The sequence below is a fragment of the Haemorhous mexicanus genome, chromosome 5 (assembly GCF_027477595.1).
Source record: "Haemorhous mexicanus isolate bHaeMex1 chromosome 5, bHaeMex1.pri, whole genome shotgun sequence".
Taxonomy (NCBI): Eukaryota; Metazoa; Chordata; class Aves; order Passeriformes; family Fringillidae; genus Haemorhous; species Haemorhous mexicanus.
Window position 1 is genome coordinate 27093154 of NC_082345.1, and position 16467 is coordinate 27109620.

Consider the following 16467-nt stretch of genomic DNA (forward strand, 5'->3'; position numbering starts at 1 on the left):
CAGTGTGCTAACTTTTGGGGCTGTGGGGCTGTGTGTGTGTGTGTGTGTGTGTGTGTGTGTGTGTGTGTGTGTGTGTGTGTGTGTGTGTGTGTGTGTGTGTGTGTGTATATTTGTTAAGTAATGAGTTGATTGTGTGGTCTGGTCATTTCAGATTTTTTTGCCTGATAGGAAAATTGATGCAAAGCTTGATTACAGTAGAAGATTTATATACAGCTTACAGTGGTAAGAAATATGTAGCTGCTTGAAGTATTCTTGCACGCATTCATTATTCCTTGGCTGTAAAAAAAAAAAAAAAATTGATCCTCAGAAGTCAAAATTTGATGTATTGAATGTTTGGATGGAATGCAACTTCATCCTTACTTATCAGAGCTAAAGTAGAGTTATGCACTATAATAAACTCATTTATCTAAAAGTAAAGAAAGGACATAATATCAAGCTTTTGACGGATTTAGTCTAAAATTAAATTGTCTCCTTTCCTTAATTACTTTCCAAAAGTTTTATATGTGTAAATTAAGAGCACTTTATGCTTTTGAGAATATTCAGACCAAATACACAAAAACTTCTGGTTTTTAGTTCGTGGTCCCAGACAGGTTAAAAATACTTGGGGTTCTTTAATTGCTGATAAAACAATCTTGAGGCTTTTTGTTTTAAGTATAGTGGGTATAGTCCTCATAAAGGAGCTGAAACTGTCGAATGAGAGAGAACAGTCTGAAATGGAGGCTGAAATTCCGGAATGTCTTCAATTGGTTTGGTTGTTGGCAGGGAGCCTGTGTTTCACTTCATACAGTAGAGTTAGCTTAGTCTGACAACAGTAATGTCTGACCGTTTTATCTCCCCACCCATCTGCTTTTGGGTTTTCCCACCTACAAATCTTCAAAAAGTAGATGAAAACAGAGGACCTTAAGCAGTTGTTTTTAAAAGCCAGTTTATCTAATTGGTAAATTTAGTAGCGTGTTGCTGTTAAAGTGGGAGTTGATGTAATAACTTCTGTAGGTTTCCTTCATTGCTACAAAAAATGTGCGTTATCCAGGAGCTCTCCTTCAGTAGGAAGAAAAAAATATCAGACGAGATGCTTTGGTTATGATTGTTCAACTTCATCATGTTAGCTTGCCAAAGGCAGCCCCTTTAGGTGATGGGAGGATTGCTTCAGAGAGTTCTCTCTAGTGAAATGGACGTGTTTTGTGCAATGGTTTATATGGAATAGCTTAGGTTTCCTGTGATGTTGAGTAACTGGAGGGAGGATGTTATGCTCTTCTAACAGTAAAGATGAACTCCATGGGGCTAGTCACTTTGGAAAGTGAAATTGGTTATGTTTCTACTTTTTTCTGTTATCCTGTGGAGTTACTGAAGTTTTCTTCCTCTCTTCCAAAAACATTGTCTAGCAATAGAGTGGAACACTTGCTTTGCTCATTATCTATGTACTTCTCTAGTTGGGCACGTTACTTTTAGGACTTGAAAACCCAAATGTCTCTGTAAATTATTTCTGTTCATAAACTTGTTCTGTCACAATCTGATGCTTCCATCCTGTAGTTTTCTGTCCTGATGTTAGCAGTCACCGACTTACGGAGAAGCATTTCTGTCTGGATGCCGTCTCTGCCAATTGCATGATGGGCTGTGTGGAGAAACTAAGCCTGACTGAAATTGAAACTCGGGTGGTCATTAAAAAAAAGAGTTAATTTGAATTGTTTTTCAGGTCCTAGTTTATACTCATCATTTGGAAAGCTAGTCTCCCAATATTAGGGAGGGGGTTTTTTTAAAGGAGTTGATCTTGTCTGTCAAAGGAGGGTGTGAATCCTACTTTGGTGACAGAACAGACGTAAAAATGCCTGTGAAAGTCTGCCCTGAAAGGAAGTGTTAGAAGTTTGGAGGGAAAGGAATTGTAAGAACACAAAACTGTGTTCTTGAATAGTTTTTTGTTTTCTATGTGCTTGTTTCTGTGCAAGTTAAGAGGAAAACAGACATGCCTTTTACTCTTGAAATAGTGTTTTGGAAATTGTTTGTAATGCTTGGGTTCTGTGCCCATTGAAGTATTTTTCATGTGTTTTACTACACTAGATAGTTTTACAGCTTTGATTTAAATGTAAACTGTTAACTTATTGCAAAGCTTGAATTGCTAAAAGTTGATTAATGTTTCTGGTTTTGAACCATTTTTCATTTGGAATTTTATTTAGTTAAAACCTTTGTTTTGTTCTTCCCCTGGGTTCTGTTGAGAGTGCCCCATCAGGGTCTTACCTGTCCAGCCTCGTATGAAGGGAAGAGGGTATTTTGTGTGTAAGTTGCTCTAGGTATTTCTGTCATAGCAGTGCTCTACCACAGAGTGATAGACCTGACCTTCAGGTCACTTACATTTTCTGTCTGATTCAAGAAATGTTCCCTTACTCCACTAATGAAGTGGATGTGTAGGCAGTTCAGATTAGTAAGGGCATTACTACTACCTCTGCTATGTGAGCATTTCACTTGAAACGTTTAGTTCCAGTAGTAATTCTTTGTGACTTGGTTTACTCTTTCAGTAAGTGCAAAGTTCTCTGCTATTATTGGTTTTATCAGTTTAACCTCTGTGAAGAAGATTCAATGGCAGTATTTTACAAAGACAAACATAATTTGTCAGAATCTCCTTAACTTCCTCTAAGTAGAACAATAAGAAATTTCATACCAATAAATTTCTGTTCAAAGTTGAAGAGATTGAAGATGTCACCCCCAAATTGTGAAATTAGATTAAAAAAAATAAAAGCATCCTATATTTCTTAGTGTTAGCACATTCAGTCTCTAATTTTAGATAGGTGGTCAGTGTTCTCGGTTGCCTTTCTGTTTTTCTGTAGCTATTTGATTCACCAGGTAATTGTATCCATACTGTTCAGTCTGTGACTGAGCATACCAAGTGATCAAGTACATTAATCCATTCAAAGGGTTGTGGGAGTTCCAGTCCTTGCCTTGCTCTTCTTTGGTAAACTAAGGTGGAAAAAAAAAGAATAATTGCTCTCTTTATACCAGACTAAGAGAGGAAAGTTTGTTTATGAAGGAAAAATAAAGCAGTGAGTCTAAGTTTCTGGAGTGGCATGGGGAGTTTCTTGCAGAAATAGCAGCGACATAAAGCTGGTGTCTTGAAATAGGCATCTTAAAATACTATGCAGTTAAGTGTAAAGAAAAATAATCAATAACAGTCCTTGGAAAGAATGCAGCAGACACCACTGGCAAAATGTAGTTTGCTTGAGTTCAGTAATGCTCTACCAGGCAGTCAGAATGGCACTAGGAAGTGTTGTACAGTAAATTCTTGTTTTTGAAGACCTAGCTGGAATTCACTTAAATTTCCTGTTTGGGGGAAGTTAATTAACTTTCACTTGTGACCTTGTGGATATGGAAAAATACTAGATATCATCAGTATAGCCCTAAACTAGACCATGCACTGCAGTTTCCCTGGTAGAGCTATACATAGTTGATACTATGAATTCTGGATTCTTTGAAAGAATGTTATTAAAACTTAATTTTGTTTGTTTACTTCTCCATGCTTATAGTTATCTTTGCAGATCTAAAAGCTGGTCACAGTTCAGTACTAATGACACTATCTTGCTGTCTGTCAAATATTAGAATATCAACGATGCCGTTGTTTTTGCAGAGAAATGGTAGAATATTTGTAATGTCTGTGTCCATACTTATATAGCAGGGACTCCTTTTCAATTTGTGTTCTGTGCTATTAACAGTAAAACTAGAAGCAGAGTTAGTCACTTGACCTTCTTCTGAACTGAAGATGCATGTGTTTCATGGCATTAGAATAAAACCTTGGGGAATTTCCTCTGCTTTTGTAGTTACTCCTCTTAGATGGGGGGAGTACCTGAACAGCCCTGTGTGATGCAACTTGTAAACTAGAATGTTTCCTGAACTCATGTCATCCATGGTGAGAGATACACACCTTTCACGATTGTGGTATTGACAGCTCCTGCTTCCCCCGGATGCTGAAAAGTCAAGTTGTATTCTGTTGTACATGTAAAAGGTAGAATTATTTGAGATTACCTTTGCTTTCTATTATCATCATGTTATGTCTTCTTCTTAATGTGAATTGGACTTCTATCTGTTCTTCTGTGTGCAAGTTCTTGCATATGTGATGAAATTAAGTGGAAGCTGTGAGGTGAGGAGACGAAGAAAAATTTTGGATGAATATGAAGAGAAGTAGGAAAGGCAGTGAAAGAAAGTGATGGCCAGGAAGAGTAAGTAGAGGTTGTACTTGCTGACTCGTAGCGATGACTAAGCCATGTATGTGTTTGCATTGTATTGCAGAGAAGCCTCTTATGCAGTGGTACCAACACCACCTTTCTTCCTTTCTTTGGCTGGTTCTTCTGCACTTTTTTATCTATCCCCTCCCAAAGAACATTAATGTGCTGATGATCTGTGTGTCAGTCTTTCTGGTTGTTGCCTACTGATGCAATTATACAGGATTTTGATCTTCATTCTGTAGTCATGAGGCCATACATTTCTTCCTGTTAAATTTTTTCTTTTATTCATGTTTCTCAATATGTCACAGCAAATAACATGAGCATGCTCCTTCTTCTTGTGCATGATCACAAGGCCGCCTTGTGCCAGGTGGAGAATCTCCCAAGTGATGTTTCTCTTGACTCAGTCTAGGGTTGCGTGCAGGTGGTTGGTGTCAGGTTAGTCTGTGATGGCAGAACTGGGGGGCTTTGCTGTGAGGTTCAGCTGAGGATCTGGCAGGTGTCAGTCTCACCTGGATCAAGTAATGGCTGCTGATTTGTTCAGGGAGACCTTGAAAAATTTGGTTTTTAGCATCATAGGTGTCACTTGAGTGTCTGGCTTTCCGTCAGTTTGGTGTGCTTGCCTGTCAGCCTGGCCTGAGCTTCTCAGGTCTTTGCCTCTCCTGTAACCTGAAATGGGAAAGTATTACCCCTGTAAGGAGCAGCTAGGCTGAGCTGGGCATGTGGTGTTCTGCTGCCAGGTCCCTTGGCAGAGTGGGTGGAGGGGGAGGGGAGCCCTGTGTTTCTGCCATGGAGAGAGCCTTGATGGAGGGGGCTGGTCTTGCACCCCAAACAGTGCCAGTGGCTGATGCTTGAGAAAGCATCAGGGATCCTTGTGCTGAGCCAACTTGATGAGTAATTTGAAAAAGTCAGAAGCTTCACATAAAGTTTGTGTTCAGCTTTGTTGCAAATATAAATATTGATTGGCTTGGTGAAACTTCGTCAGTGAGTTTCATTAGAAAGTTGTTTTGGGCGATGTAGCAAAAGCGTCCCTTAAAGTCTAGGTTTGAGTTTCTTACCTTGTAGTCAGGACAGAGCTGGCTCACAAGGCCACAGTTATTCTGAACCCTCTGATATCAGTGTGTGAAGTCTCCAGTTGTCTGAGTTGGGTGTCTTGATTTCTCCATGTGACACCAGGTTGTGAAAATGTGCCTTCAGCCTTTAACTCTAATGTTTGGTTTGTTTTTTGTTTTTTAAGGCTGATAGCATCATAAGTTACAGAAGGCAAATGGGGCTGGTGATAGTAATAGCCAGCTTGTCTGTGCTTGGGTGTACTCTCAGATGTCAACTGACTTTGGGAGCTGTGATTGTTAATGAACTTGAAAGCTTTGCTCAGAAAGTTATGGTTTTGGGGATGTCCTTGCTTTCAAAACTCTCTGGAGTTTTGAGACTGCCTCAGAGGGATAAGGCTATCTTACAAGAAAACATAGCTTGTCTTCTTAAGGGACTAACTCTCACTGTCAGGCCTTCCTAAGCCTTGAAAACCTGCTCGTCAATTTGAGGTGACAGTGACGATGGGGAATAGTTCTGAAAGTGTATTTGCTGACTCCTTATGCTTTTCTTCTCCCTTTGCCTTCAGCTTAACTTGCACGTAAGATCTTAGTAGTCTGAAGAAGAGGGAGGAAGGCTTTGGGTCTTACCTGTCCTGGTTTTGGCAGCAACTGCTTCATTGGTCACCATAGGTGTATTCATTGTGGTCGAGACATGGCAGTGGGAAGGAAGGCTTTTAGTTCTGCTTGATCATTACACAGTTTGGTTTTCTGCCATGTGTAGAGATTCTTTTCATTGCTCTCTAATGAATTACTGCTGTGTGATTATGGTTATTGCTTATGAGTGGAGGAGGGAGGCTGTCCTCAAGTGAATTCACTTGTGCATATCAGATGTCTGAAGTGGCAGGTTCTTTGGTGAATTTTATATTCCTTTTCCTGTCGCTTGAGTCTGATCCAGCCTTATTTTGTAAATGCAAACTAGAGGCTATTATAATGGATTGAAGGTTGCTACAGCCTGAAAAAGAGAAGTGTGATTAATTGCAGGTAATCTCAGAGCATGTTGGCTACTTCTAGTGCAGGTTGAAGAAGAAGCTTGGTGAGCATAAACAAGGTGTTTCTGCTAAGGGAGGATGCTTTGAGAATAAATGTAGAAGTGATTAGAAACAGGCCTACCATGGAGTTATGTTCTTCTTTAAATGCAGGAAAATGCTTTGAAATAATGAGCATCAAGGAGACTGGACATTGTCTAGTAAAATGCTAATGTGAGTTGAAGCAACAGCTCTTTCAAGTATTTTTGTGCCATTGTTTTTGAGTTATGGCTTCTTGAAGATCCTGCCTGAGAAATAGTGAGAACTTGGTAATCTTAAGAAAAATCTCCAGTTTTTCTGGTCTTCTCTGTCTAATTCTTTTGGTCCTAGAAAGCCAAATTTCCCTTGGAAAATAAATGGGAATGGCAAGGAATGGAAAAAAATGTCAGAGGACAAACAACTTTATTGGCAAGATTGCTTCTTTTTCTTTAGGTTCTGGGTGTTCCAAGACAACAAATGATATATTCTGGTGTGCTAGAACTGTTGAATATGCATATGGCTTATATGAAACATGAATGTACTTCCCCTGTGGGTGAATGGTTCAGTAGATTTGCTTTGTTTCCAGAATTTCTACCTCTCCTCTCTTTTGACCTCTAGTACTGCAAATGAATTGGTGTGACTGTGAGGTGTTACCTATGATTGTGGTGTATTCGTAAATGGAAAATGTTTGTGTACTGATAATGCAGATGTGCATTGTTGTGCCTGTCTGGAGACAAGCTGTGGGAGTGCTAGCAGTTGGATAGGAAGATTTGGGGATAAATTGTGCTGATAAGAATGAAGATGGTATTTGTCTCCATTTGGAGTCTGCACAAGTGCAGGGAGGAGAACTCAAGTCTGGAAGAATTGTGTAGTCCATGGTACAAATCTGTGAAATTTGTAGAATTCACAAAGGTGAAATGAGAAATCTGTTGAAAATATTTTGTAAAGAAATAATCAGGCCACTTCATCCAGTCAGATCTCAAAGGTTGTGAAGTTGGCTTTGTTGTGTTTACAGGAGCTGTCTAGTTGGAAAGGCAATGTTGTGTGATGGGTGAATCTGTGAACATGAAGGAGCAGTGTTGCATTGCAGCCGGCTCATGGCTGTGATCGCTCTTGCTTCTCTGAAGTATAAATTTGCCTTATACATTGAGAGCTTAAACTGTCTTACTTGAACACTGTACCATTTTAATTCCTAGATGGGAATGATGAGCAATCCCAGCCCTTATGGTCAGCCCTATAGTCAGAATACTGGGCAGCAGATTGGAGCCAGTGGACTTGGCCCTCAGATGCAGAATAAAGCTGGACTGCAGAATAGCTTACCACAGTTTCCAATGGACAAGAAGCCAGTTCCTGGGGCAGGAATGCCTAACATGGTAAGTAAAATGAAATGTGTAGTCATAAAATGTTGTGGTAGAGAGGAGCAATATGCTCTGGTCTTGCCATGTTGTAAGATTTTGCAGCTGTATTACCCAGGGTGAATATATGCTTGGAATCCATGCAGAACACACTTGTTTCAACCCCTAGGAGTGATATGAGGGAGAGGGCTGAGTTGTGCTTTCTATGTTGATAAACTGCATCTCCACTCTTTAGCCTTCAAACCCTGTTAATGGGGAAAATGGAATGGAGTTCCTTAGCTGAAATGAGCTTTGCAACCTGTTTGGACATCTCTGCTCTCCTGTCCCATCCTTTCTTTTGCTGTTGCTGTGTTGGGCCCCTTCTCCTCAGAGTATCTCTGTCTGGAGAGTTGTTTTTCTGCTTGTACTCATTGTACTCCTGCTTTTGGTAAAGAGAGGTGTCCCTTTTCAAACAGGTGTTACCTGTGATAGGGCTTAGAAACCCCATCTGTGAGTTCATTCTTGTGAATTACAGGAACATGCACAACAGTCTGGGGCTGGAGGTGTTTCCCTGGCAACTGTAATAGCCTTGGTACCTTTCCCTTTTGCCTCCACTCTTATTGCAGCAGGACTTAAGGAAAGGAGAAGTAAGAATGGTGGGAAAAGTGGATGACCCAAGCTTGTAAAGCCAGTGCCTCACCACGTGCCTTAATGTTAGATTCCCTGGCTTGAGCTTAAAGCTGATGCCTCATTTTTAAAGTTTAAATTGGTTAGGGGTATGACATGCAACATGTCTCACTGAGTTTTTTTCATATATATATATATATATATATAAATTTAGGAAACAAATTCATTTTTCTGAATATAGCTTGTGTTTCTCCCTGCTTAAAATTTCACTCCCACACACCCTCACGCCCTCTGGGAGGGTGCATCTATTGATCTTACTGTTGCTGAAAAACCATTTCCAGTTAACTTTAGTACCTTTAAATTAAGAAGAGCCCCATCCTGTGAGTTTTATTTAATGGTTTTTTAAGTTGAGCATGAAACATTGGAAGACAAGCAAACCAGTTGGTTGTATGAATCAATAAAAAAGCAGCCAAAACTTGTTCAGAGCCCCAGCTGTCAAGTTTGTTCAGTGCAGAGCATACAACTTTTGAAGCTGGTACCCAGCTGAACGTAGGAACTTAAAGTTGTTGCTGTCTCAGCTGTCGTTTAGAGTGCCAGGCTGCAAACAAGGCAGTTACAGTGATACCAGAACATGCACAGACCCTGAGAGCCTGACTAATTGGTGAAGTCATCTTGTCAAATGAAAGGTTAATACTAGTAGTCAAGAGCTATAGGGGAACTGGGGTTTAGAAGTACAGGTAGCTGGGGTCTAAAGATCTGGAGATCTCCAGAAACATCCTGTAGAACCTGAGGAGTCAATTAGAAACCAAAGTCTGTTAAACTGTAGTGATACAAGCAACATAGAGTACCTGAGCCTCTCTTATTTGAGTATTCCTCAGATGTCACCTGAAAGGAATATAAAGAGTTCTGAACAAATAAACAGAAGCAGAGAAGACAAACTAGATGTTGCTATACCTGACATTAGTTCTGTAGTGTTCATTATCCTGAAGCTGTGCCTCATCTCTAGCAGAGACTAGGAGGTGCTTGTTTGGAATGCTTATGTGCAAGTTTGTTGATGGAAAAAGGTTAAAAGCTTCCCAGAACTTACCTTTCATTCTCCTTTTCTAGGAGCAGTCAACTTGAGATACCTTCTGCTGTGAGGGAGAACCCTGTTCATTTTAAAATGTGCTTGCTTCCATTAATGCAAGAATTGTGGATGCAACTTTTAGCACCCAAAATGAGATTTGAGATCTAAATGCTATTAATATTTTCTGGTTGGTCTAGCGCTGTAAATTAACCTGTGATCATGTGCAAAGGTCTGCTGGCTATTGATAAGGCAAGAGCTAGGACTAATAGAGTGATACGAGGAGGAAATTGTGGCTGGCAAGAGAATTGCTAGGACTGTTGCTAAGAGGTGTTATTAATGAGTCCTCCAGAACTACACATAAGTGGGCTGTTTCCTTAATCAGAGAATGTGGTAGTAGTTGTTTCTCTTATATTGCTGTTTACTTGCTAAACAAATTATTTTGAAAAATAGATTTATTTCCAGGAATTTCTTTTTCACCTTCTTCAGGGTCAGCAGCAGGCTCCCCAGGTGCAACAAACTGGGATGGGGCCAGCAGCTTCTCAAGGAATGGGGTCTGGAGCACCGACAGCAGATCCAGAAAAGCGCAAGCTCATTCAGCAGCAGCTCGTTCTCCTCTTGCACGCTCACAAGTGTCAGCGCCGAGAGCAGGCCAATGGAGAGGTGCGGCAGTGCAACCTCCCGCACTGCCGCACCATGAAGAATGTCTTGAACCACATGACGCACTGTCAGGCTGGCAAATCTTGCCAGGGTAAGTGGGGGAGTGGTTATGTAAATGTGGTCAACGTTTTTGGGAGGAGAAAGGCTTTTAGAGAGAGGTGGACTAGTGGGTGACTTGGGAGATAAGTTAAAGAAATTCTGTCTTATTTGCCTAAGACAGGGAATTGTAAGCAACTTCTAAGCCTCTAAAGTTTAGGTAAATTAGAGGGGACAAGATACAGCAAAGAGATGAGTAAAAATCTTTTGCCTAGCTTTGTAACTCATGGTAAAATCTTTTTGATTCTGCCTTTTTTAAAAGGTAGACATAAACCAGGAATCTGCAAATAGGAGTTTACCTGTCTTCCTTAAACCTAAGAGATGAATCTCGAGCAATACCAAGCCATGAATTTGACCTGCCACTGACACTTGCAACCTCTCTCTGTCCTGCTAAAATGTAATCTCCCTTTCGATAGCCTTGTCTCATCTGGATTGTGCCAGTTGTTGACATCTCAGTTGCTTGGCACAGTCTATCTGATACCTGAGCTAGATGGAGTTATCCTTCGAGCCACAGAGACATAGGCTTGGGTGCATCACATGGGGTTTTTGAGTAGGCTTTGGTTGAGCCAATAGTACTAGAAGAAATCTGGCTACATTTTCAGGACTAGTTAGTGCTGAACTATTTCAAATAATACTTTGACTTCTGTTGATATAGGTGTGTGCCCTGAGAGAAAATCCTGCTCTATCCAGTTTGTGATGACCATGTGGAGATACTGGGAGCAGTTTGTAAATGCTTTTCATTTCTTCTCTTTGTCAGTGGCACATTGTGCATCTTCCCGACAAATCATCTCACACTGGAAGAATTGTACAAGACACGATTGTCCTGTATGTTTGCCTCTCAAAAATGCTGGGGACAAAAGAAATCAGCAATGTAAGTCTACTGGGGAATTCTGTGTGTTGAATAAACCATAAAATGCATGTTGGGAGTTAAACTGTCTTGCACCCAGATGGTAGTGGTGATGCTCTCAAACCTGAGATCATGTTAATGGGATTTTTCTCTTGTTTCTCTCAGTTTTTTTCTGGCTCTGGTTGCTAGTGTTTATGAAAGCTTTCTAACTTTATTGTATTTTTCTATCAAGAACAAAGGTAAGGGTAAAGATGAGCAAGTCATAGCTCTCTCAATCAAATGGTTGGCTTTTCATTGCTGCTTCTTCCAGCTGGACAGTTTCTGGAGACAGATGTGTGCACGCACATTGTGTTGTTTCAGCCCTGATACTTGGTTCTGTCTTCATTCTTTGCATCAGATGTCACTTCCCCTTTTGTGTCCCCTTAGTCTCCCTGACAAAATGTTTGGCAAGATTTTTGTCATTGTGTTATCTGTATGGGTTTTTTTTCCTCCCTGCTTTAATGTTACTGTAGCCTCTTCTCATGACTAATGTGAGCTATTTCTTGGTTTAAGAAAACTAAAAAAAAACCAAAAAGGACAGAAAAGGTGTTGCAATGGCTGGTGGAAAACTGTATTTACAGTTCTGCCTTTAACCTCTGTGACATGCTGTGCCTCTGTTTTCATTTTGAAGCAAGCAGATGTGTCCTAAATACTTAAGAGTGGGATTTCCTCTGAGCAGCCCAAAGGGAAAGCAGCATGTTAGATTGGCTGGTTGGGTCAGAACTTGTCTCTGTTTCGTGACAGGTTTTTCATATCTGTTCCCTGCATGCTTCCAGAAGATGTTTTAGTTCTGAGCAGGCAGTGCACTCTGTCTGTCCCTGTATTGGTGGGCCTCTCTGGCTGCCTCCTGCTCTCCTCTCTAACTCGGTGTGTCTCTTGCAGCGCTGCTGGGCGGAGCTGCCGTGGGACTTGCCAATACCGGCTCTGTGGGCGTGGGGCAGCAGACAACGCCCAGCATTAACACTACCAGTCAGATAGACCCCAGCTCCATCGAGAGAGCCTACGCAGCCCTCGGACTGACCTATCAAGGGAACCAGATGCAGACACAGCCCCAGGCTCAAGTGAAGAATCAACAACAGGGACAGTCACCCCAGAGCCTGCGCCCTATGAATCCTATGAGTAAGTTTATCTGTTAGTGTTCAAATGCAAACTACAGAAAACTTCCCCGTGCTACATCTAATGCAAATTTTCTCAACCTACTAGCTTAATACTGCTAGATAATTTGCAAAACGTAGGGCTTTGCGATGTTTTAGACTTGAAATAGCAACTTACTCAGTGAAACAGGAACATTAGAGGGCTCAGGTGCCCTTCTCCTGAAAAACAAGTTCTCTGGAAAAACTAGTTTTTTTGTAAAAACAATAATTTTTCAAGGCTTTGTTTGTTTTTTGTGGGTTTTTTTTTTTTTTGTTTGGTTTGGGTTTTTTTTTTGCTTTATAATTGTACTGTAATGCAAGTTTCAGACTATTGGGGAGTTTTTAATTGGATATGCAGGCATTGGAATGCTAGCATTCAGGGGTACTTCCCTGTCTCCAAGCGCAGCATTTTACATTTCTATCTCAGATATGTAAAGTTTGCTTAAAAAATGAAAAATAGTAAATAACTGACATCCTCCTGAATCCTGTCATGTGACCTCACGTAGCTCTAAATTGTCTAAGTGGCTTATAGCAACATTGTGGGACTAGATAACAACTTAAATTCAAAGTGCAGTTAATTAGAACCTGGCTATCAATGGTGTCAGATGAAGTCATCTTTAACCTACAAATCTAAGTTTGATAGTTTGAGATTACATCACAGGAGTTTTTCTCATTCTTAGCTGTTTGCTTGAGTTGCATAAGTAGATGTGGCTTTTTTAGCGGAAAAGAGGAAAGAAGAGCTGGTAGTGATTTATCACAAGCTTGAATGGGATTGTAGTGATCGTGCCTGTGTGGCCTGTGAGAAGCTTGTGTGCAGAATGGTGCAGAAACACACAAACTGCAGCCTGCAACCAACTGCTACTCTGCTCTGCAAAGGGAATGCTGCTCCTGAGTTACTCAGGAAAAGACTGCTGGGTAGAGTAGACTTGTTAATGAGATGACTGGCCCTCACAGATTGCATGTGACTTGCTAAAACTTTACCTTCTAGTGTGTGAAAACAGAGGAAAGAGCAAGGGTCCTGAGAGCTTAGTCTTAAAATAATTAGGCACAGCAAAATTATTCTTATTTTTTTATGTATGTAATTACTTACAGACAGTGTTTCGCCTATGCATTCCTTGCAGGACAGTGGGCATTCTTTGTGCAATTGCTAAGAAAATCCAATGAAATGGGATTGAAAAAGCTCTTGGAGTGTGAAGAACTGCAATTTTATGTAGAAAGGACAAGCATGGAGACTGTAGATGTTTGACTGTTGCTTCCTTATTAGGAGTGGGTAGCTAAGAAGGGAATTAACAGGTGAGATAGGAATTACCAGGTCATGGTCTACAGGACAGCAGGGCTAGTTTAGGAGAAATAGCAGGATTTGTTGATGACTGGTATGTGGAAAGATGCAGTCCTAAATAGCTCAAACAAATGGTGGGTTTTGACAGTTGAAAAAGGGAGAGTTAGGGTAAAGGTTGACTGTTGTCTTGCACGCCAGTGTGCTTTCAGATGGCAAAGTGGATTTGGGAAGAAGAAAAGGACTAAAGGAAAGGAGATTTGGAACAGATTTATGAAAAGTTGGTTAAGTACTTGGTTGTGATATTAGGGTATGTGTAAGGCTTGATATACTTAAATTCAGTGGGCTTCTCCTGTATGCAGTGTGTAATTTTGCTTGAAATACAGATTCTGTAGGATTCAAGTGTCCTAAATACACGTGAAGCTTGGTAATAGTTTTCATACTGCTTGCAGTTTCACAAAATGATCTGTTTGGAAGCTCCAGACAGAAATATACTGCATTTTTCTTTACTAGTTTAGAGGTAACTGTAGTGTGTGAAGAAAACAGGCAATTTTTATGGTGATTAAGATATGCTTCAGAAAACCAGATTTTGTTACGCAACAAATTAGAGATGTTTCCTGCAAAGGATTGTCAGATTTTTCTTCTTACAAGCATTTGAGTTAGCGGTAGGATCATTAAGTTATGGAGTGGTTGAGAAGGGACCTTGTCTGATGTAGGTGGTAGCTGATGTTTTAAGTTTTTGAAGCTTTGTGAATATCCTAAGATTCTGAATGAAAAAATACTTGACTGCTTCTAAACAAAAAAGCAGAAGTGGTTGGACTCTTTCATCAGAGAGTCACAGGAAAGGACTCTGGAACATAATATTTGCAGCCAATTGAAATCACTTGTTTGTTGATAAGTTCAGGAAGATGTGCAGAGGAGTCATGGGGTTGATGCTTCACTTGGAGGTCACTAGTGTTGTGCCTTGGGCTTTTCTAAGTTTGTAAAAGAAAGAGGGGTGAAGAGAGCAATGGGTAATTAAATTCCCTTCACAAAAGTCCAAGTACTTGAAAGTCTAAATCCTTGTTATTGCTGAACAGTTACTGATTTTGTGTGATAAATGGGCTCTTCATTTTTTCTGTATTCTTCTGTTTTCTAGGTGCAAATCCAATGGGAGTGAATGGAGGAGTAGGGGTTCAACCTCCTAATCTGTTGCCTGACTCAATGTTGCATTCAACCATGAATTCTCAAAAGTAAGTTTGAATCCTTTGTACCCCAGTGGTTTTGTTTTGATCTCATGGCATTTCTTGCATAAACAGTGGAGTAAATGCCATTGATGGCTATCTCTCCCTTTGGATTTCGTAGCTTTTGTTGCAGTTTTCCAAATCCTTGGGTAGAACAGCATGTACTCTTTCCCTGTGCTGTTTGGTGTGTGTGTGTGCAACTATTTCTGCAGTTTGCCCATTGATTAGGGAATGGCTGAACTAGCACTTTGTCCTAACATTATTCTAAAAGATGCTATGACTGTAACATGATTAAGCCGGGGCTAGACTTTTGCACTCAATTCTTGCTCTGTTTTTGCAGCCCCATGATGAGTGAAAGCGCCAATGTTGCCAGTTTGGGAGCCATGCCAACAGCTCAACCATCCAATACCGGAATTCGAAAGCAGTGGCATGAGGACATTACTCAGGATCTCCGAAACCACCTTGTTCATAAATTGTGAGTAGCTAATATCAAAACAATCTCCTGTTAGGTGAGCTGCTGCCCCAGAGGTGTATTGGAGGCAGAGGGGTTGCAGAAGGAAGCCTGACTTGCAGAACTAGAGGGCCAAGGAGTGAGTTTTGTCTGGATGCATGGAGAAGGGAAAGCAGAAGCCGAAAGATGCAGCTGCATCTGCTGTTTTGTGGCTGTGGTCTTGGAAGTTTCCCACTCCATGTTCAAGCCATCTACAAACATTTACTGCCCCTGAAAGAGGTAGCAGTAGCTGCAGTCTGTCAGCGGATTTGCTTGCTGCTTTGTGTTCAAACTACTGGGGTTAATGCTGGTCTGGGAACAGATAATATTTATATTGTTTGTCTCCTTAATATTTTTCCTTTAATATTTTTTTTCTTCCCACTCAGAGTCCAAGCCATATTTCCTACTCCTGACCCTGCAGCACTGAAGGATCGACGTATGGAGAATCTGGTGGCATATGCTCGGAAAGTAGAAGGGGATATGTATGAATCGGCAAACAGCAGGGTGAGATGCCATCCCCTGTTGTCTAGTTTTGTGTATTTCTACCTTGTTCCTATGCTGACTGGGGAGGGAGAGGAATGAAAGCACAGATGGGACTTCCAAGCTGAAGAAACAAGTGTTTAGGGGCTGCTGGATGGGGTCTAGAAACCAACCAGTTGATGGCTGCTGCCTGGGTCTGCCAGGAGTTGAGATGTGCAGTGCCTGAAACTTGTCACAGGCCCCTAAAGGCCGTGTTGAAGCTCTTCACTGTGATTGTCCCAGAGAAATGTTGGACACAAGAAGATAAATATCTGGTGTTGGTCTAATAATTGAGAGCAGCGCCCTTAGCATTGCCCCTTTTCCCCTTCCTATCTGACAGTCCTTGCAAAGGGGAAGACCTCCTCCCACCCCAAACCAAAATGTGTGTCTGTAAGGCTGCTTTGTAAGTTTGAATCATTGACACCAGTTGCCTTTTCTTAATGTGTGTCTCATCTCCTTTCTTGGCTTTTATTCTTCCCCAACAGGCAGAGTACTATCACTTGCTAGCAGAGAAGATCTACAAGATTCAGAAGGAGTTGGAGGAGAAACGAAGAACCAGGCTGCAGAAGCAAAATATGATCCCAAATGCTCCGGGCATGCCACAAGCTGCTATGAATCAAGGGCCCAATATGGGACAGCCACAGCCAGGAATGTCTGCAAGTAAGAACCTTTGGGTTACTGATCACCTGGTGCAGGAAATCCTGTACTGTCATTTCAGTAGTCTGGTGACCATTTAGCTGTTCGTGGGTACCTGACTTGTTTGTGGGCTACTGTTCATTGTTGTACCCTGTTAACAAGCTTCAAATTTGTCCCCAGTTTCTGAAAGCTGGCTCTAAGTCAGAGGATATTTCTGTCACTGG

At 41.0% G+C, this 16467-nt stretch overlaps 1 protein-coding gene across 1 annotated transcript in view; it reads left to right on the forward strand.

The window, feature by feature from the left end:
* EP300 (E1A binding protein p300) overlaps positions 1-16467 on the forward strand; it is a 61235-nt gene that overhangs the window by 16732 nt on the left and 28036 nt on the right. Inside the window, exons 3-10 of the mRNA XM_059846511.1 lie at positions 7497-7673; positions 9814-10075; positions 10838-10951; positions 11849-12085; positions 14514-14607; positions 14939-15073; positions 15475-15592; positions 16093-16267. Coding sequence (XP_059702494.1) covers positions 7497-7673; positions 9814-10075; positions 10838-10951; positions 11849-12085; positions 14514-14607; positions 14939-15073; positions 15475-15592; positions 16093-16267 — 1312 coding nt within the window. The remainder of the gene's footprint in view (positions 1-7496; positions 7674-9813; positions 10076-10837; positions 10952-11848; positions 12086-14513; positions 14608-14938; positions 15074-15474; positions 15593-16092; positions 16268-16467) is intronic.